General features: G+C 42.0%; 1 protein-coding gene across 1 annotated transcript in view; it reads left to right on the top strand.

Annotated features, from left to right (window-relative positions):
• CHRNA6 (cholinergic receptor nicotinic alpha 6 subunit) overlaps positions 1 to 19126 on the top strand; it is a 96826-nt gene extending 77700 nt beyond the window's left edge. Inside the window, exons 3-6 of the mRNA XM_082258952.1 lie at positions 15867 to 15911; positions 17039 to 17148; positions 17228 to 18206; positions 18869 to 19126. Coding sequence (XP_082115078.1) covers positions 15867 to 15911; positions 17039 to 17148; positions 17228 to 18206; positions 18869 to 18997 — 1263 coding nt within the window. The 3' untranslated portion in view covers positions 18998 to 19126. The remainder of the gene's footprint in view (positions 1 to 15866; positions 15912 to 17038; positions 17149 to 17227; positions 18207 to 18868) is intronic.
• The last annotated feature ends 2708 nt before the right edge of the window (positions 19127 to 21834 follow it).

The raw sequence follows: 21834 nt of genomic DNA, 5'->3' as shown, positions 1-21834 counted from the left end.
TTTCTCTGTACCTACTACAAGGGACTTAGATAAAAATTAATTTCAATTTTCTTTCTTTTTTTATGGACATTCATTTATTCTTTCAATTCTGTATTGACATTTCAATAAATGACTTTTATTTAGATTATCAACTTTAGCGCTGCACCAATGTATATATGATCTGTTCTGGAGCTTGTCCGCTCTGCAGGTTCTCCGCCAACACATGGGATAGCTCCTGCACTCTGGCATCCGCAATCTTGCTCCTCCACACATGTGTCTGCTCCTCAGCTACACCGGATAGCAGAAGTGATGTCTTAGCTCCCTTCCTCCACTCAGATTGGTGGCCCGTGAGAGGTGACTCTGCCCACGACCCAGGACTAGCGGACTCTCCAGCGGTGGCTCCTACTGCAAGGCAGATCTCTTTGGCGCGCTCTCTCCCGTGCGGTGCAGTAACCCCTTCGCTGCTGCTATAACACTGCCCAGCCTGCACAAATGGTACTGCAATGCAGATTGTGTTCCCTGCCACAGATACACATATATCTGTCTCTTCTGTCTGTACTTGTGTTTCAGTTGCACTTCTCCATTCACAAGCCAACTGAACTCCCTCACTGCTGTTAGAAATTGTCCCGCTGTAATCAGCTGCAAGGCAAACATTTTCTTCCACAGTAAATGTACTGACACAACCCCTTACGCGCCGATACCCGCATCCCAGGTCACTGCTTTCTTGACAATAACTTTAAATCACACTTGCACAGGTTTCTGTAAAGAAGACACAATTTTCTCCTACAACACAGCATATCCTTTCTCCACTGACCCTCCAGCACTTTACTTGAGAAGACATAGTGTTTCTTAATAAAAGCCCAGTCATTGCCGATGGCAACCACTGCCATAACCATGACTTGAAAGCACACTTGCACTGATCACTATAGAACAGACATTACTTTCTCCAATGACACTCCAGCATTTTACTTGAGAAGACATAGCGATACTTGGGCAAATACTCAGCCATTGTCGGTAGCTACCACTACCACTGCTGCAACTCAGAGGAAATCCCGAACGATGCCCCCAAATGTAGCACTGTCCCTGTAGGGCTTGCTGTATGATGACTTGTTGGGCCTCCTCAGCAGACAGTCACTTAGGGTACATTTCACACATTCATTCTTACTCCCAATGGCTCATTACTCAATAAACATCCCAGGGGTTTCAGTTTTTAGTATTTATTGTGGAACTTGGATGGGAGAAGGGAGGGAATAGTAGGATACTCCAACTGGAACTATATACAGCTGATAAGGACAATTCTGACTTGGCCTCACTAGGTTGCTTGTGGAAGCATTCACACTGCTTTGACCATACTGCCACGTGTATGGAAAGGGTTAAGTATCCTTGCTCTTTCTCCAGCAATAGCCTAGGTGAACTACATTATCTTTGGGATACTCATCTACTCAATCTAGCATCCCCTTTATTGACACCCGTCCACTGACTTTTCTAGCTGAAGGGATGGCCCCCCTCAGCTCAGGCCCCTTGATACATATCTGTACTCACTGTATGCAGAATCAGATCCTTCCAGTTTCTCCCTTCCAGTTAGCTTTACAGGACATCTGGGTCTAGTTCCTCTCTAGTCCCTCTGGTTGACTACCTGAGGCCACATGGCAACTTCCACAGAGGAAGAGCCCCCTCCCTCCAAGACTCCGCTCTCCAGCTGAAAGACCCGGAGTACATTGGCTCCTGGCATTTATACAGTATCCCTGCATGCACCGAGTCACTTTCTTCTGCCAATCACCAGGGCTGTACTAAATGCCTGTGCACTCATTTGTCAGGTTTCCTCCTACTGTCTAATATGCCTCCCTTTTGGACCAGTGTGAAACACTTCAGACAAACTGAGTTGCACCTGAGCACATTGAACAGACCTCACTAGCAGATCCTGCTCTCTGGTAGGCAGAGAACAATATAGATTTACCTGTCAACCCCCCGTGGTAAGCAGAAAGGATCCAAAACTATACTCTCTCTTTGTAGCACCTACCTAGGAGGGTGCCACAGTTCGATGGTATTACTCTTGTGTTTGACATTATGATACAGTGTAAAAAAAACAAAATACATGTCTAGTTAGGTACCATAGGTTATTGCATGTCTCTGTAGTAACCTAGTAATATCCCATTGCAAATACACAAGAAAAAGTCCAATAATAAAAAAGAAGACAAATGAAAAATTGCATGGTTAACCACCTCCTGCAAATCGACGTAGCGCTATGTCAGCTCGGAGAAGTGGTTGGATCGGGGTGATGCCTGCAGCTAGAGGCATCATCCCAGTACCATTTTTTAGAGGTGGCTGTTGGCTTTCAGGAGATATCAGCCAATGCGGCTCAGGAGCTGCTTGGCCGCTACCCCAGCGAGCGGGAGGGGGTGCCCCCCTCCCGACGCCCTCCGCGGCTCTGCTCGGGTCTCCTGTCTCATCGGGAGACCCGAGCAACCAGCCAGCACGTCCGCCGGCTGGTTGGAGTCCCGATTAAAGCTGGATTCAGCTTTGATCGAGTCTCCAATGTAGTAACCCGGAAGCGGCGTGATGAAGCCACGTCCAGGTTACTCCCGATCCTTCCATAAAGAGTACCTGTCACTGCCTATTACTGTCACAAGGGATGTTTACATTGCTTGTGACAATAATAAAAGTGATCAGATTTATTTATTTTTTTTCAAATTTTGCTAAAAAAATTAAATAAAATAAATAGAAAAAATAAATAAATTTTAAAGCGCCCCCGTCACCGTAAGCTCGCTCGCGAAAGAAAACGCATACAGAAGTCGCGCCCACAAATGAAAGCGCTGTTCAAACCACACATGTGAGGTATCGCCACCATCGCCAGAGCAATAATTCTAAAAAAAGAGCTACTCTGTAACTCTAAACTGGTAACTGTTAAATTTTTTAAAGCTTCACCTGTGGAGATTTTTATTGAAAGAGTCTTTGCTAAAAAATATATATAATGTTTGGTGGTTCTAAGAAATTTTATAGCTAAAAATACTGATTTTAACTTGTAAACAACATGTGTCAGAAATGGGCTTGGTCCAGAAGTGGTTAAGCAAGATTTTGTAGGAAGGTAGGTCAATAAACATTTGAATCGAATTTGAATCTAATAGAATCACTTATCTGGAGAATGAACTAGTACTGATATTTGGAGTGGTAGTTTTAGTGATGATTTAATATTTGTGAGCACTGGTTTAGTACTGAGATTTTCATCAGAAGCTCATGTTAATCCATCTGTATGCTTGAATATATTTTGGGGATAAATGGAATGGATTATGTTGATGAAGACTAAAACCCTGTACACACGATCAGATTATCGAACGATCTGTCGTCTGTTTTTTGTGGCATGCTAGTCTGATGTGGAAAGTGAAGAGGTTATTTTCATATGAATTTTCCCGTACGACAGAATTCTACTTCAGAAGTGATGTCATGTGTTGGATTGTTTTGTATGTGTTCTTTCTTTCTGAGCATGCCTAGTCTTGCTCTTAAGATTTTTTCCATCGAAAACTGTACTAATGAGACGAAAATCAGATGTTGTGTTGACGGACGATAAAAATTTTATAGCCTGCACATCAGGATTTTTTCAGCCGATAAGTCTGAGTCGGCTGTCGAAAGCACCATACTAACAATCCGAAAATCGTCAGATCGGTCATCGGACGAAATTTCCCTTCAGATCTTCTTATCGTGTGTACGGGCCTTAAGGTTTAAATTTGAACATGGAGATGTTCAGTTAGTCACATTCTGGAAAGGGAAGTTGTATAATTTATGAACAAAAATAATACTTAAATTAAAACTTATCTAATCTAAAGCAAAAGAAAATCAACAGCAATTTTCAATGCAAACAATCTATTTAACTGCATTCCACATGAACAAAATCTTGAGACTACATGAGAAATAGCATGGCTCAGTGTTCTTTTTGTTTTCCTCTATATGCTTGGCAGAAATATATGCACCTTGTGGTTGCCATAAAAAAAATGTTTATAATACATATATGTTATCTCATGTTAACATGTCTCGATAACAAGGCAGTTGCGCAAAAGGATTGCTGTGTTTGCTTTGTGTTGGAAGAGTCATTGCCTTTTCCTTGTAGCTGTATTTCACCTAAGAGTAGGGGTCAGCTGTGGAGTATCAAGGCAGCTGCATGCTCCAGTGAGGTGGATGAGCCCTTGCTTTGCAAGCTGGTTTGTTCCAATGCTTCTAGACAACTAAGGTGCCAATGATGGTAAAGTTGAGGTAGGGGAGCCACTTACCAAGGATTCAGATGGCTGAGAACTTTAAGCACTGCATAATTATTGTTCTTTGTACAAGATCAATTAACTGAGAACTGTGGGTGAATAGCCTGCTGCTGTTGTACCAATCAGGACCTTGCCTGTTTAGTGAGTGTTAGATCAAGCTAAGAGATGAGGTATTATTTTACCTGGAAGTCACTGTGGAGACTGCATGAGCCACTGTGAGACCATCATCTCACAGTCTCATGCCATTATTATCTGTGGGTTCCCATACCAGGATTGTTTCGTTTTTTTGGTGAGCAGGGACTGTTCAGCAGCTTTGTGGGGTGCACTGTAAAGTACTTTTTGGGTCCTGTAGTGAACTTGTCCAGGGTTTTCAAACCTCTCATAGATGACACTTAACCTTTTACATGCACTGGGTGAAAAAATATTATTGTAAATCGAGTGTTTCAAGCTACATCTTCATATTATATTCCACTGGTGCTGTTTAGTAAGACTGCATGTATTTATAATTTTGCCTTTGCCCATGTGTACCACACCCTTCAATAACAGTTATCTCCATTGAAAAGTGTTCTTTAGTAGCACAGCTTATATTTATAATTGTGCCATTGCCTACGTGTTTCACACCCTTCAATAACAGTTACAGTATCTCCGTATAATATAGGTATTGAATACAGCCTAAAGTAGAACTAATGGCAAAACCTTTTTTTCAGTTTTGGATAGAGTATGGGGGTTATATTCCCAGTAAGGTTTATTTTGCCAGCTGTGTCCTATTGGAGAGATTTCCCTTCACTGTCTGTCCCAAAGCCAACACAGAAAGCGAGAGAAATTCCCTCTAAAGAGAGGGAATACCTGGATGTTGGCATGGTCTCCAGAACTAGGGTCCCCATTGGAAGATGTGCCCACTATTCCTGTTCTGGGGACAACCCAAAATGTGGGATTTTCTTTTACTTTCCTGATGATGGTAAACAGGACTAATAGGGAGGGTGAATCACCCTAACATGGACAGAGACAGCAATAGAAACCTGACAGGTGTTTTATTCACTTTCCACTCTATCCAAAACAAAGAAAAAGAGTTGTGACTTTAGTCATATTTTACCACTTCAGCCCCGGAAGGTTTTACCCCCTTAATGATGAGGCCATTTTTAATGCGATACGACACTGCATTGCTTTAACTGACACGGATGTGCAACGCTTTAAACATATAAAATTGATGTTTTTTTCCCCCACAAATAGAGCTTTCTTTTGGTGGTGTTTGATCACCTCTGCAGTTTTTATTTTTTTGCACTATAAACAAAAAAAGGCCGACAATTTTGAAAAAAAAAAAAACACAATATTTTTCACTTTCTGCTATAAAACATTCCCAATAAAAAAAATCAAATTTTTTCATCAACTTAGGCCAATATGTATTCTGCTACATATTTTTGGTAAAAAAAAAATCCTAATAAGTGTATTTTAATTGGTTTTTGAAAAAGTTATAGCGCCTACAATCTATTGGATAGTTTTATGGCATTTACATTTTTTTTTTTTATTGTTTTCACTAGTAATGGCTGCAATCAGCAATTTATAGGGGGATTGCGGCAGACAAATCTGACACTAAAGGGGAGATTTAATAAAACTGGGGAACTAAGAATCTGGTGCAGCTGTGTATGATAGCCAATCATCTTCTAACTTCCACTTGTTCAATTAAGCTTTGACAATAAAACCTGGAAGCTGATTGGTTTCTATGCAGAGCTGCACCAAATTTTGCAATCTCTAGGTTAAGTAAATCTCCCCCTAAGTGACAGTTTTAGGGGACCAGTGACACCAATACAGTGATCAGTGCTAAAAAAAAATGCACTGTTATTGTATAAATTACACTGGCAGGGAAGGGGTTAACACAAGGTGTTAAAGAGGAAGTAAACCCTCCTCTGACACTTTTACCTATAGATAAGCCTATGATAAGGCTTACCTGTAGGTACTGTAAATATCTCCTAAACATGTACCGTTTAGGAGATATTTACCTTACATGCAGCCAGTGACGTCACTGGCGCATGCCCTCTGAAGGAACGGCCGCTGGTGCCGTTTCTTCAGAGACCTGTGCTGTGACCGTCGGCTCCCCCGCGCGTGCGCGGGAGTGACGTCACCGCGGCTCCGGCCAATCAGATGTCCGGATGCCGCGATCCCGGAAGAAGGCGACTGGACATGTCGCCCGTCATACAGGTAAGCAGGCTGCACGGCGGGGGCTCGTTCTGAGGTAAGTATTGCACAATGAGCTAGTATGCGATGCATACTAGCTCATTATGTGTTTCTCTTACAGGTTGCAAAAAAAAAAAGTCGGACGGGTTTACAACCTCTTTAAGTGTGCTCCTAGGGAATGCTTTATAACTGTGTGAGGAATTAATGTGTTAGAGCAGGGGGTGGGGAACCTTTTTTCTGCCAAGGGCCATATGGGTATTTAGAAAATAATTCAGGGGCCGTACAAAATTATCAACTTAAAAATGTGCCTATTATATTTGGTCAAACATTTAATTAACTCACCCCTAATGTAATGGCTGCAACTGCTTCTCTTTGGTGAGGTGTGTGATGTTAGCTGGTATTGATGTTGCTACTGGCAACTGGTTTTCCAGGTTTGCGTCGGTCAGTCTGGAGTGCAGTTGACTCTTTGTGGTGGTAAGTTTTGAAAAGAACTGCTGGCGGGTACAGCTGGTTGGTATGCTGTGGGTACTGCTGGCTCAGGCTGGTACTGCTGTGGGTACTGCTGGCTAAGGCTGGTACTGCTGGCAGGTACTGCTGGCTAAGGCTGGCACTGCTGGCAGGTACTGCTGGTTAAGGCTGGTACTGCTGGCTGGTACTGTGCTGTATGTACTGCTGGCTGGTACTGTTGTGGGTTCTGCTGGCTCCGGCTGGTACTGCTGTGGGTACTGCTGGGTCTGCTGTGGGTATTGCTGGCTCTGGCTGGTACTGCTGTCGGTACTGCTGGTTCTGCTGTGGGTATTTCTGGCTGGTACTGCTGGATCTTAGTGCCCCCATCAATGCCGAGTGATTAGTGCCCCCATCAATGCAGAGTGATTAGTGCCCCCTTAATGCAGAGTGATTAGTGCCCCCTTAATGCAGAGTGATTAGTGCCCAGGAATTAGAGTGCCTCCTGATTACAAAGAGCAGGGTTCTTCTGCTTACCCGGCGCGGGCGCTCTCATACAAAGTCACGCCTCCTGGAACGACTCGTATGATAGACGTCACCACTGTGCTGCCTATCATAGGTAGGAGGCATGACTTCGTAATACAGCAGCCGCGCCGGGTAAGCAGAAGAACCCTGCTCTTTGTGTAATCAGGAGGCGCTCGCCCTCCCCTTCCCCTCCGGAGGCAGCCTAATGGTAGGGTCGGCCCTGGGTGCCCCCGCCCAGGATCGGTCATGCAAAGTGGGGACAGTGTCCTTAGTCCGGGGACGTCTGGTCACCCTAGCACAGGGGGCCGGATCAGATGACTTTGGGGGCCGCAGGTTCCCCACCCCTGTGTTAGAGGAAGAAAGATCTTTGTTTCAGCTTAGCTGAAACACAAGATCTCACTCTTCCTCTGTGACAGAACATCCGTCTGCCTTGTTTACATAGACAGACAGCCATTCTGCCAGTCTTCTGAATGATCGCAGGTGGCCGGCGGCCATCGTGGCAGCTGGACCCACTGATTGGCTCCTGCTATGTCTAATCACAGTGGGAGCAGTGCTCTGGCGGTGCGACCCTTTATGTGATTTTGTGTAGTCGAGCCACCCACCGCAGTATATATGTGGTGGGCGGTCTGGAAGCGGTTAAGAGAACAAGCATGTATGTGCATTTGTGATGGTTTTTTATTCAGTTCTTTATAAATTAGTAGAGATGGGCTGAACACCCCTCAGTTCGGTTTGCGCCAGAACTCTCGAACATCGCGAAAGTTCGGAGCTGAATAATGAACCCTATTGAAGTCTATGGGACCTGAAATATAAAAATCAAAAGTGCCCATTTTGAGGGCTTAGATACAGATTATTGGCACACAAAGGGTATGGGGGTCCGGGTACTGCCCTGGGGGACATGTATCAATGAAAAAAAAAAGTTTGTAAAAAAACTTTATTTTTAAATGATTTACTAATGCCTAAAGTAAAACAATAAAAATGAAAAATTCCTTTAAATATAGTGCCTGGGGGGTCCTTTTTGCCTGTAAAGTGGTGCATCTGTATCGTGTATAGAACCTGCTGCAGCAAAAATAACATTTTCCCTGCAAGCTTTCTTTATTTTATAAAAACGGCTTGGGGAGCCAGTCTGTATGATGAGGCCACACTCTAGTGCACTCGGAACAAGATTAGAGATTTTTGGATATATTCTAGTGTCTGTTTCGCAGACTTTGGATAGAAGTAACAGGTGCAGAAAAATTAGGCTTTTGGTGTTGGTGGTGCCTTTACACCATAACCCTATAGAAGTACTGTTGATGAATTAAGTAATGGCTATGCATTGTCGAGGAGAAAGTGGCTGGCGCTGTGTTCAAATAACTCTCCCATGCATGATGCTGGGGCTATGGCAGTAGAACTGTGGACAATGAGGCAGAAAAAGCTGCAGTGGAATATACACTAGTCTCTGCTTGGGTGATAGAGGATAGGGAGAATGAGGATGGTTTAGTAAGCCAGTCCAACACCTTCTCTGCATGCTGTGGCACGATAGCATGGGCAACATCACTAAACAAAAAAAATGGTGCCCTGCCCGAGGATAGACCACGTCCACCTTTGCCTGTGGACACAGATGCTGCTGGCCCCTCACAGTGCCATGTGCCATTGGAACGTCTGCCTCTCCTTGGTGGCTTCCCAGATAGAGGGGGGATTTTTACCGAAATGTAATAGAGATGTGGAAATGTGTACTTGGATGCACTTTAATCAATGGAAAGTGGTGTTTGGTGCACTTTAACTTGAGTACTCACTGCACAGACACAACTTACTGACACACTACAATATACTTCGGTAAATCCGCATTGATGCACTTCAATACACTGCAGTAAAACTGCACTGACGCACTTCAATGCACTGCAGTAAAACTGCACTGACGCACTTCAATATACTGCAGTAAAAGTGTACTAATGCACTTCAATATACTGCCGTAAAAGTGTACTAACGCACTTCAATATACTGCAGTAAAAGTTTACTAATGCACTTCAATATACTGCCGAAAAAGTGTACTAAAGAACTTCAATATAATTAAAATATTTAATTTAATAAAAAAATTATAATTACATTTTTTTTTCTTATTTATTTATTTTACACTGTCCCTTTAAAACAGACAGTAATAGGCAGTGACAGGTACTCTTAACCACCCCCCGTCCGCGCTACAGCCTATATACGGCTGCAGCGCGGACTCGAATTTTCGGGAGGCCGTTTTTAAACGGCCTCCCAGTGACACGCCCCCAGCGCGCTCCCGCGAGTGCGCTGCGGGGAAAATCTGTGTCGGCCGTGTCCCTTGGACACGGCCGATCACAGATCGTGGTGAATGGCCAATCACAGCGGCCATTCACCACGTGATCTGGCCGTCCAATGAGCGATGATCTCATATGTAAACATATGAGATCATCTCTCATCGCCGTCGCTCCTTCCTCACACGGAGCCTGCAGTGTGAGGAAGGAGGGGGAGCCGTTAGCCGCCGGGGACACAGAGACATGTAATCAGGGCACTGATCACCAGTGCCCTGATTATACAAGGTAAAAAACACACACACAGTGCCCCCCCATCAGTGCCCACAGTGCCCGCCATCAGTGCCCCCCATCAATGCCCACAATCAGTGCCCATAGTGCTGCTAGTCAGTGCCCATCAGTGCCTGCTCATCTAGGCACTGATGAGCACTGACTGGCAGCACTATGGGCACTGAGTGTGGGCACTGATGGTGCTGCCCATCAGTGCCGCTCATCAGTGCCACCCGTCGGTGTCCAGTGCCATCCGCCAGTGCCCATCAGTGCCGCCTATCAGTGCCCATCAGTGCCGCCTCTGTGCCGCCTGTCAGTGCCCAGCAGTGCCACCTGTCAGTGCCCAGCAGTGCCACCTCTCAGTGCCCAGCAGTGCCGCCTCTCAGTGCCCATCAGTGCCGCCTATCAGTGCCCAGCAGTGCCGCCTATCAGTGCTCATCAGTGCCGCCTCTCAGTGCCGCCTCTCAGTGCTCATCAGTGCGGCATATTAGTACCTCCTCATCAGTGCCCATAAGTGCCACCTCATCAGTGCCCATAAGTGCCACCTCATCAGTGCCCATCAGTGCAGCCTATCAGTGCCCATCAGTGCCGCCTCATCAGCGCACATCAGTGAAGGAGAAAAATTTATTTTCAAAATTTACTCGCAGAAAATAAGAAAAACTTTTTTTTTTTCCAAATTTTTTTGTCTTTATTCTTTTTTTTTTGTAAAAAATAAAAAACCCAGAGATGATTAAATAGCTCTATTTGTGTGAAAAAAATGATAAAAATTTCAAATGGGTACAGTGTAGCATGACCGCGCAATTGTCATTCAAAGTGTGACAGCGCTGAAAGCTGAAAATTGGCCTGGATGGGAAGGGTGTTTAAGTGCACAGAAGGCAAGTGGTTAATGGAGGAATCTGGGGTCTAAAAGACCCCAAACTCCTCTTCTGCACTTCATAGTATTCAAAACACCAAGCCTGGCAATTTTGAATACTTTGGAAAAATCAGCGCAGTTTACTTCCAAGTAAACTGGAAGTGACACTGTGATGTTGTGATGTCGCTTCCAGGTTTTTACATCAGAGAACTGATCACAGCTGAATCCGGCTTTGTTCGGGACTCTGGCCAGCCAGTGGACATGCCGACTGGTCGCTCGGGTCTTCTGGTGGGAAAGGAGACCCGGGGGGAACTGCAGAAAGGTGGCAGGAGGGGAGGGCGGCGGGTGTCCCTTCCCGCTGTTTGTGATAATGGCCGAACAGCTTTTTAGCCGCATCGGTTGTTATCACATGAAAGCCGACTGTGTGCTCTAAGAAACAGTACCAAAGTGATGCCTTTAGCTACAGGTACGTGATTTTGCAGTAAGTGGTTAATATACTGCAGTAAATGTGCGCTAACACTGCAATATACTTTAGTAAACCTGCACTAACACACTTCAATATACTGCAGTAAACGTACACTAACGTACTATACTGCAGTAAAACTGCCCTTACACTCTACATTGCTACACTTCAGTATACTGCAGGTAACCTGCCCTGAAACACTAAACTGACACTACAGTAAAAATGAACGGTCGCACTACACTCATGCTGCACTATCACTATATTCACACTAAACTGACACCAAAGTAAAAATGAGCGGTCCCACTTCACTATCACTATTTTCACAAACACTCTACACGCACAATAGAATCACAATAGCACACTATCTCGCTCGTAGCAATGAACAGAGCCCTGTTCTATCATTCTCCACTCCAATATCACACTGCAAATGGCTGCTCTAGGAAGGAACCTTTTATAGTGCGGGGTGGGTCTATGAGCAATGAGCCATGATTGGGCACAGTCATCATTACTTTCTCCAACCAGGTCTCTGATAGTGTTCTGTCCCCTAATTGGGCAAATCCATTGCTTCAGCCAATCAGGGCTTCCAATGCACTGTGCGGCACACGCAGTGCATTGTGGGGTGCTCGGTGGGCCGAACAAATGGTTGAACGCCCCGAAACTCATGCTCCGGTCGAAATGTTCGCTCAACACTACAAATTAGTTTTCTAAGTAAGAAATTCTTTTTTGGATGGATAATTTACCCAATGTCATTCAGTCTATCAAAGCTGTCATTTTTCAACCCTAATAAATAAATGACACCTCTGCTTGCACACACCTAACCAGCATTAAGACATTAACCATTTTATAGGGATGATCGAACTTTTCAAAAGATCAGTTCGGCCAGAACATCCGAACTTTCCGAAAGTTCGGCCCGGATTTCAGAACCCCATTGAAATCAATGGGACCCGAACTTCGGTAATCAAAAAACACCATTTTAAAGCCCCAAAACCCAATAAATGCCCCTAAAAAGTGCCTAGGGTTCTGGGTCATGCCCCAGGGACTATTAATCACACAAAAAAAGTTCTTAAAAATTGTCATTTTTGATAGAGAGACAATTATTGAAAAAATTAAAAAAAAAAAAGAAAAAGAGATTTTTTGATTTTGCATTTAGTATCTGGGGGTCTAAAAAGTGTACCTGTTTCAGCTCTGTAGCATGTCCAGAACCAGAAAAAAAGATAATTTTTCAGTAGAGCAGGGATGGTGAGACCCTCCTTTTACACCTATATGATCTTTTTTTTGGGGTTCTGGACATGCTACAGAGCTGAAACTTCACAGGTACACCTTTTAGACCCCCCAGACACAAAATCACACAAAAAGTTCTTAAAAATTGTCATTTTTGATAGATTTTTGATAGAGAGCCAATTATTGAAAAAAATAAAAATAAAAAAAAATAAATAAAAAATAAAAACAATTCTTTGGATTTAGTATCTGGGGGGTCTAAAAAGTGTACATGTGAAGTTTCAGCTCTGTTGCATGTCCAGAACCATAAAAAAAAAGATGTTTTTTTTTTTCAAAACATTTTATTGGTAATAAAATGAGCAGTTACAGGAAGCATGAAATGCAGATGGAGATACAAACAGAAATGGAGAACAAAGGCATAACTTCAACATAACATTTGACAACTATCCCAGCTTACATTGGATCACAGGCAATCAAACCCAAAATAGTGAAAAGCTCATAGTAAGCATCCATGTTAGAATGGCCAGTGTTCAAAAGAGCATAATGGGGACAAAAAGGGGAGCCCGTGAGAAAGCAAAATCCCCCCAAGTCTAAAGAATGAGGGAGAGACGTAATCCCAGCAGCAGAAACAGGGGGGAGGCGTAGGGTTTTGCAAAAATACAGGCATCCCTAACATGGGAACACGAGCCTAAAGGGAGCATGGAGGTGTGGAGATGTACTCCCGACCCCCGGGCAAAAAAGGGCCAGGGGCGGGGAGGGGTAGTTGTCTGCGTAGGGGGGGAACCCAAGGAAGGGTTCCAGGGGGGAAGGACAGGGAGGGTGCGAGCCATTTGGACTAGCCAAACCGCCCAATAGCACCCGAGCAGGACAGGGGACAGGGAAAGAGGGGGAGAAAAGGAGGGATGGGGAGGATAAGAAGAGCAAAGATGGAAGGCAGTGTAGCAGCGTGTGAAAGAGCAAGAGGGGGGAGTGAGGGAGGGGGGGTGAGGGAAGGGAGAAAAAAAAAGGGGGGGAGGGGGGGGAAATACCAAGGATTGTTTATATTTTGTCACTTAGAACACAGGTTGTTGGCTTCTCGCTTTTCACACCTTGCCGGTTTAATAGCAGGTGTTGTTTTGGGCATTTTTTGGGTTCTTTTGAGGCAGGAAAAACATCTGAACTTGTGTATACGGGTATATATGCCACTATACACAAGTTCAGATGTTTTGCCTGCCTCTAAAGAACCCAAAAAAATGCCCAAAAAAACGCCTGCTACTAAACCGGCAAGGTGTGATAAGAGCGAAGCCATATTACAGATCTATAATTGCACTAATACAAATGATCTTTTTTTTTTTATGGTTCTGGACATGCTACAGAGCTGAAACTTCACAGGTACACCTTTTAGACCCCCCAGACACAAAATCACACAAAAAAAGTTCTTAAAAATTGTAATTTTTGATAGATTTTTGATAGAGAGCCAATTATTGAAAAAAATAAAAAAATAAATAAAATGTCTTTGGATTTAGTATCTGGGGGGTCTAAAAAGTGTACCTGTGAGGTTTCAGCTCTGTAGCATGTCCAAATGGCTCACATCCTCCCTGTCCTTCCCCCCTGGAACCCTTCCTTGGGTTCCCCCCCTACGCAGACAACTACCCCTCCCCGCCCCTGGCCCTTGTTTTGCCTGCCTCCAAAAACCCCAAAAAATACCACTATACACAAGTTCAGATGTTTTTCCTGACTCCAAAGAACCCAAAAAATGCCCAAACAAAACGCTTGCTACTAAACCGGCAATGTGTGGAAAGCGAGAAGCCAACAACCTGTGTTCTAAGTGACAAAATACAAACAATCTTTTTTTTTATGGTTCTGGACATGCTACAGAGCTGAAACTTCACAGGTACACTTTTTAGACCCCCCCCCCCCCCCCCAGATACTAAATCCAAAGACATTTTTTTTTTAATTTTTTCAATAATTGGCTCTCTATCAAAAATCTATCAAAAATGACAATTCTTAAGAACTTTTTTTTGTGTGATTTTGTGTCTGAAATGCGTACCTGTGAAGTTTCAGCTCTGTAGCATGTCCAGAACCATAAAAAAAGATCATTTGTATTAGTGCAATTATAGATCTGTAATATGGCTTCGCTCTTTTCACACCTTGCCAGTTTAGTAGCAGGCGTTTTTTTGGGCATTTTTTTGGGTTCTTTAGAGGCAGGCAAAACATCTGAACTTGTGTATAGTGGTATATATACCCGTATACACAAGTTCAGATGTTTTGCCTGCCTCCAAAAATCCCAAAAAAATGCCTGCAACAACACACCTGGGCGTTTTTTTGGGCATTTTTTTGGGTTCTTTGGAGGCAGGCAAAACATCTGAACTTGTGTATAGTGGTGTATATACACACATACTTATATGTATATACACACCTAGACATATATAGGTGTGATAGGAGCAGAACTATATTGGTGTTAATTATTTCATTAGCGCAAGTAGTTTTTTCTGCTCCTTTCACACCTATATATGTGCAGGTGTATATATACATACATGGGTGTGTATATATTCCCCCTATACACATGTTCAGATGTCATGTCTGACTCCAAACATGTGCTCAAAAAATCACTATAGACGCCTGCAGCCAAAAATAATGCTGATGGCGGCGAAGCCATATTACAGAAGCGAAAGTGACACAAGAGAAAATAGCTTTTCTCTATAGCGGTCACCCTAATATGGAAGGGTTTTGTCACCCTGCCATAGCAGTCACTGTCAGTTAACCCTACACTACACTACAGTCCCCTGACACTTAACACTTTCCCTACAGAAACTAAATTTTTGAAGCTAACCAAAGTGTAAAGAAGCACTCTAACTACACTAGATATCCCTTTCCTCACACTAATAAATGCTAAATGACACTTTTAAAGTAAAATTAACAGAACTGCTTCCACTCTCTTCCATGTCCAGTATAACAATGCTAGGAATTTGGCGGGGGCTATCTTATATACTGGGGGGCGTATTCACTAATGATTGGACTATGGACCCCTAGTCACTCCAATCACATTCCTAGCATTCTCCTGCCCCCTCAATTGGCTTTTGCTAATGGTTCTGGTCCAATCACGGGCTTTTAAAGCCCATTTCCTGAACCATTGCATTTTGGTCGGTTCTGGTTGCCGAATTCCGAACTTTTTGGGCAAAAAGTTCTAAATTCGGCCGAACCTCGAACACCCAATGTTCGGGCCGAACCGATGGTCGACCCGAACCATTCGATCATCCCTATTTACCAGCAATTATACAGTTAAAAATGTAATTCAGTATACAGTCTAAAGGCAATATATACATTGGTGAAAAAATACAGGCATTTTCTTCCCTCATTTGTACTATATGGCAACATTTGCTAAAAAAAGAAAAAAATGTGATTGCCTCATCTTGAATTTTACCCATTACATTGAAGACATGTATATATATTTTTTTAAGGATGAAGTTAATCAAATCTTGGAGACCAACTTGTGGCTTCGTCATGTAAGTAGTCTGCTATATGCATTCTTTCATTTAACACCTGAATTATTGCTGTTATGCCCATAATGATTACATTTGATTTTATCTACTTTATGGATCCTTCCTGAAAACACCAGTCACATGAGGTATTACATAGAATTGCAATCTAAAGTTATAGTCAGGGAGTACAAAAATCAATAACTAAACTACGAATCTTGACACAGTTTGTCCATTTTCTTATCACTGAGAAGGAAAGCGAAGAGTATTCCAAGAGTATTTCCTAAAATGTATCCCCAGAACAAAAGGTAACAGAAAATTTTACAATAGGGACACCTATTCGGGGGACAACCAAATAAAAGGGTAATTCTTCTCACTTTGGGAGATTTCCTTTAAATTCTTGATGCATCTCTGGGACACAAAGTGAAGGGAAATGTCCCCAATTGTACATAAACAGCAAAAAGTAAACTGGCAGAGATTTTAACCCTTTCCTACTCTCTTCAAAACTAAATAAAATGTTGGCTATACATACAATTTAAATATATAGCATGATTTGTTAGGCTAGATGATGCTAGTGAAACATGAAGGATAAGGATGAAGGATAAGTCGGATCACAAAGGAGGGTCACCTCTTTCTGGAAAATTTAGGGAATCATATTACAGACTATCACCAGAGCTGAACAAGGTATTCCTTCACTTTGAGTGGTGAACAAATCTACCTGATTAGAGATCGGTTAGAGCTGATGAGTGTCCAAAGGTCTAAATGTTCTTTTTTAGCATTCTATGTTAGTCAAACCTCCTGAATAAAGCTAAATATACATTTAATTTAATTAATCAATATCTTGTGGGCAACTTGTATTCTACATCTTAATTCTGTGGTGCTAACTTACCTACCTCTGGTGTAAAACTCTCATAGCTGTAAAAATCATATGATAAGAAGAGATTTTATAATTATAAATTACCAAAGATGACATATTTATCTATTAATTTTTCATCACACTGTGCATAAAAATCGAACAAGCACTATGCTGTCAAAAGGATTGAACAAACAAAACAAAACAAAATATCACAGTTTAGTTGAATAATGTAAAATGTGTGGATGGGATTAAAACCAAAATCTAGGGAATTAATGATTTCATTTTCTTTGTCTAACAGATCTGGAATGATTACAAGCTGCAGTGGAATCCTATGGATTATGATGGAATTGAATTTATGCGTGTTCCTTCAGACAAGATTTGGAAACCTGACATTGTCTTATATAACAAGTATGCAGTCAATTTTAATAGAATTATGACTTAGTTTTACAGTAAAACTGTATAATTACATATTATTACCTTTCTGCAGCGCTGTTGGGGACTTTCAAGTCGAAGGAAAGACTAAGGCTTTGCTGAAATACAATGGCTTAATAAACTGGTCTCCTCCAGCAATCTTCAAGAGTTCATGTCCGATGGATATAACTTTTTTTCCATTTGATCATCAGAATTGTTCTATGAAGTTTGGGTCGTGGTCATACGACAAAGCGAAAATAGACCTTTCTATCGTTGGATCAAAAGTTGACATGAAAGATTTTTGGGAGAACAATGAATGGGAAATAGTAGATGCTGCTGGATATAAACATGATATTAAGTACAATTGTTGTGAAGAGATCTATACGGATATAACATATTCTTTTTATATCAGAAGACTGCCTATGTTCTACACCGTTAATCTGATCATGCCATGCCTCTTCATATCATTTTTAACTGTACTGGTGTTTTACCTTCCATCTGACTGTGGGGAGAAAGTCACTCTCTGCATCTCTGTGTTGTTGTCCTTGACTGTGTTTTTATTGGTAATCACCGAAACCATTCCTTCAACCTCTCTGGTAATTCCACTTGTTGGAGAATACCTTCTATTTACCATGATATTTGTAACTCTGTCTATAGTAGTTACAGTATTTGTGCTTAACATCCATTACCGAACCCCAACAACACACAAAATGCCTGGATGGGTCAGGGATATGTTTTTGAAACGCCTTCCTAAACTACTCATGATGAGAAAGACTATGGAGAAGAAAAACCGACCTTGTTCTAAAAGAAACAAGAAGAGAAATGTTGGTACGACTGGAAAACTCATGAATTCACAGTGCAGAGATGTGGAAGTTTTTGAAGATGAGACTTGCTATCACTGTATGAGAACAAAGGAACAGAGTGTCAGAAACCGCAGACGACATTACCAAGAAGCTTGTAACGCAGTTCAGCATTCTCCAGGAGAAATTAAAGATGTTGTTGACAGCATTCAGTTTATGGCAGGAAATATTAAAGATCATAATGAAAGGAAAGAGGTAAGAATTTTCATATATCATTTGACCACAGTTGATTATTACTATTTTATTAATTCCAAACATCATTGTTTTAAAAGCAGTTCTATTCTGAATGTACAGTAATAGTTATCAACTAAATGTACTTTATATTAAATCCCCTTTAAAAATCTCAATATATAGGAGCCTGATACCTTTCTTTCTTGGATATACAGTATACGCTCCTAGCTGCAACAGATTTCGTTATCCACCTTGCTAGCCTGATCTGGCACAAGTTTGCCAAAAGTCAGGGGTGCCCCTTTTCTGCTGATATTTGGCTTGTGTATGGGCTCCTATAGGCAATGTACACTGCAGTTATACATTTTTGAAGGACAAGGGATAAACTTTTTTTTATCACAGAGCTTTTCTAGCATATAAAATCTGTATATAGAATTAACAAGCACTTGCTCAAATGTGCTTATTATTGGTTAGAAATGAACTGCTACCTGAACCAAGTGTTGCTCAGATCAGTGATATACTGTAGATTACAAAAATATGAGTGAAGTATTGATGGCTTTTTAATTAATATACTGTTGTGGTAGGTGATCAATCTACTATACATAACATTAGTAAACATATAAAAATGATGGTATAGGTGAGATATTCTTAACATTGTTGCATTGAATTGTTTGTGTCTTTTATTTTAGGAAGAAGATGATTGGAAGTACGTTGCAATGGTTATTGACCGGGTCTTTCTTTGGGTTTTCATAATTCTATGTGTTGTAGGGACCACTGGCTTGTTTCTACAACCAATGTTAGATATGAAAAAAACTTAAAGATTTTCTACAAGAACTTTTTTTACATGCTTTTTTTATCATTGCTAAAGACACTTTTCGTTTTAATTTACAGGTGTTTTCATATGTATTCACACAACTGATAGAAGATAGTACACAAAATTATAAAGCTTGAAGCAGAAATGAAATGCAATAATGAATATTACATTCACAGTCAATTATGACAATGAAGGAACAACAGTGATTGAGCACAATGATTTCTTGTCACTTTACCTAAATCCTCCATAATTTAGGTTCCTCTTTAGTAGCTTCCTCTTGTTAAATCTGATCCTTCACAATGCAGTGCATGTTGCAAGCAGGGACTAAGGATTGGGCTAAAATTGCACATCTAAAACTGGTAAAAGTTTTGAACATTACAGTAAAGGTAACAGACATAAGGGTTACAAAGAGGGCGCTATTGTAAATGAAAAATGTAGTGTTTCTTTTATAAGCAAATTGTTGTATTAGCTGACATTGGGAGGCCACCTTGCAATTTTGATATAGTAAAGATTACTCATGGGTTATACATTAATTTACAGCCCATAGTTGTTTTGAAGATTCATAGATATCATATAGTGTTCTACTGGAGACATTTACCAGAACTTGTAGCCATTAGTTGTTTTGACGATTCATACATATTATATAGTATACTGCAGAAATTTCCCAGTTCAGTAAAGGACTCTTGGTTACCCGCCACTGCACTGTATATGTATATTTCTATTACTCTGTGACCTAGAATGGGTGGACGTTTCTGACTTTTCCAATAAAAATGCTTTACAATGCTTTACACATGTGTGTTTGTGTGTGTGTGTGTGTATATATATATATATATATAGTATCTCACAAAAGTGAGTACACCCCTCACATTAAATATTTGATTATATATTTTCATGTGACAACACTGAAGAAATTACACTTTGTTACAATGTAAAGTAGTGAGTGTACAGTGTAAATTTGTTGTCCCCTCAAAATAACGCAACACACAGCCATTAATGGCAAAAAAAGTGAGAACACCCCTAAGTGAATATGTCCAAATTGGGCCCAAAGTGTCAATATTTTGAGTGGCCACCATTATTTTCCAGCACTGCCTTAACCCTCTTGGGCATGGAGTTTACCAGAGCTTTACAGGTTGCCATTGGAGTCCTCTTCCACTGCTCCAGAGCTGGTGGATGACATAACAAAGCTGGTGGATGTTAGAGACCTCCACCTTCCGTTTGAGGATGCCCCACAGATGCTCAATAGGGTTTACCTCTGTAGACATGCTTGGCCAATCCATCACCTTTACCCTCAGCTTCTTAAGCAAGGCAGTGGTGGTCTTGGAGGTGTGTTTGGGGTTGTTATAATGTTGGAATACTGCCTTGCGGCCCAGTCTCTGAAGGGAGGGTAACATACTCTGCTTCAGAATGTGTTGGCATTCATGGTTCCCTCAATGAACTGTAGCTCCCCATTGGCGGCAGCACTCATGCAGCCCCAGGCCATAACACTCCTACCACCATGCTTGACTGTAGGCAAGACACACTTGTCTTTTTGTACTCATCACCTGGTTGCCGCCACATACGCTTGACACCATTTGAACCAAATAAGTTTATCTTGGTCTCATCAGACCACAGAAAATGATTACAATAATCCATGTCCTTAGTCTGCTTGTCTTCAGCGAACTGTTTGGGGGCTTTCTTCTGCATCATCTTTAGGAGAGGCTTCCTTCTGGGACGACAGCCATGCAGACCAATTTGATGCAGTGTGCGGTGTATGGTCTGAGCACTGACAGGCTGACCCCCCCACCCCTTCAACCTCTGCAGCACTGCTGGCAGAACTCATACATCTATTTCCCAAAGACAACCTCTGGATATGACGCTGAGCATGTGCACTCAACTCCTTTGGTCCACCATGGCGAGGCCTGTTCTGAGTGGAACCTGTCCTGGTAAACTGCTGTATGGTGTTGGCCCCCATGCTGCAGCTCAGTTTCAGGGTCTTGGCAATAGTCCTAAAAGCCTTGGCCATCTTTATGTAAAGCAACAATTCTTTTTTTTGATCCTCAGAGTTCTTTGCCATGAGGTGCCATGATGAACTTCCAATGACCAATATGAGAGAGTGATAACACCAAATTTAACACACCTGCTCCCCATTCACACCTGAGACCTTGTAACTCTAACGAGTCACGTGACACCGGGGAGGGAAAATGACTAACTGGGCCTAATTTGGACATTTCCACTTAGGAGTGTAGTCACATTTGTTCCCAGCGCTTTAGCCATTAATGGCTTTGTGTTGAATTATGTAGCCCTGCCCCCTGGGGAGTGGCTAAGTATACACACATCCTCCTCACTTTGGTTGCCCTGAGTGTTGTCCAACCCACTTGACACTATAGGTTCTGTCATTGTAAATGATGATAAACTACCAGAGTTTGCAGTAAGGAATCAGGTTTACTTATCCTTAACTTGCATTTAGTAAAATGCACAAACAGTTTAGATAAAATAGTCAACACAGGAACATTGATGGGATTAGCCATGAGTCAGCTGTACCTCGTTATCTCACCATTGTGTGATGCTTTATGTAAATATTCAGGTCATTGTTCATGTAGTGACTGTCATGCTTCTCAAATGTATAAAAGCCTGTTTCTTTTTTAATAAAGGAGTCAGTTGTTTCCAGTATAAAAGCTAAGTTTCAGGCTAGTTTTGTATGACAGCGGCTGGGATTTGATATCTATGTTCATGACTGCGAGGAAGCCGTATACTGATGGAAGACCACAAGTACAGCGTGGGTCTGAGGTTCCGTCACAGCTGCCATCAGGGGGGTACAGCCCATACACTTTTAAGGGGCCCAAGCATCTGGACGGGCCTGGT

The sequence above is a fragment of the Pelophylax lessonae genome, assembly GCF_965119305.1.
Source record: "Pelophylax lessonae genome assembly, chromosome: 1".
In the NCBI taxonomy this organism is placed as follows: Eukaryota; Metazoa; Chordata; class Amphibia; order Anura; family Ranidae; genus Pelophylax; species Pelophylax lessonae.
The sequence above is the reverse complement of the archived record's forward strand: the minus strand, read 5'-3'. Positions and strand labels throughout refer to the sequence as shown.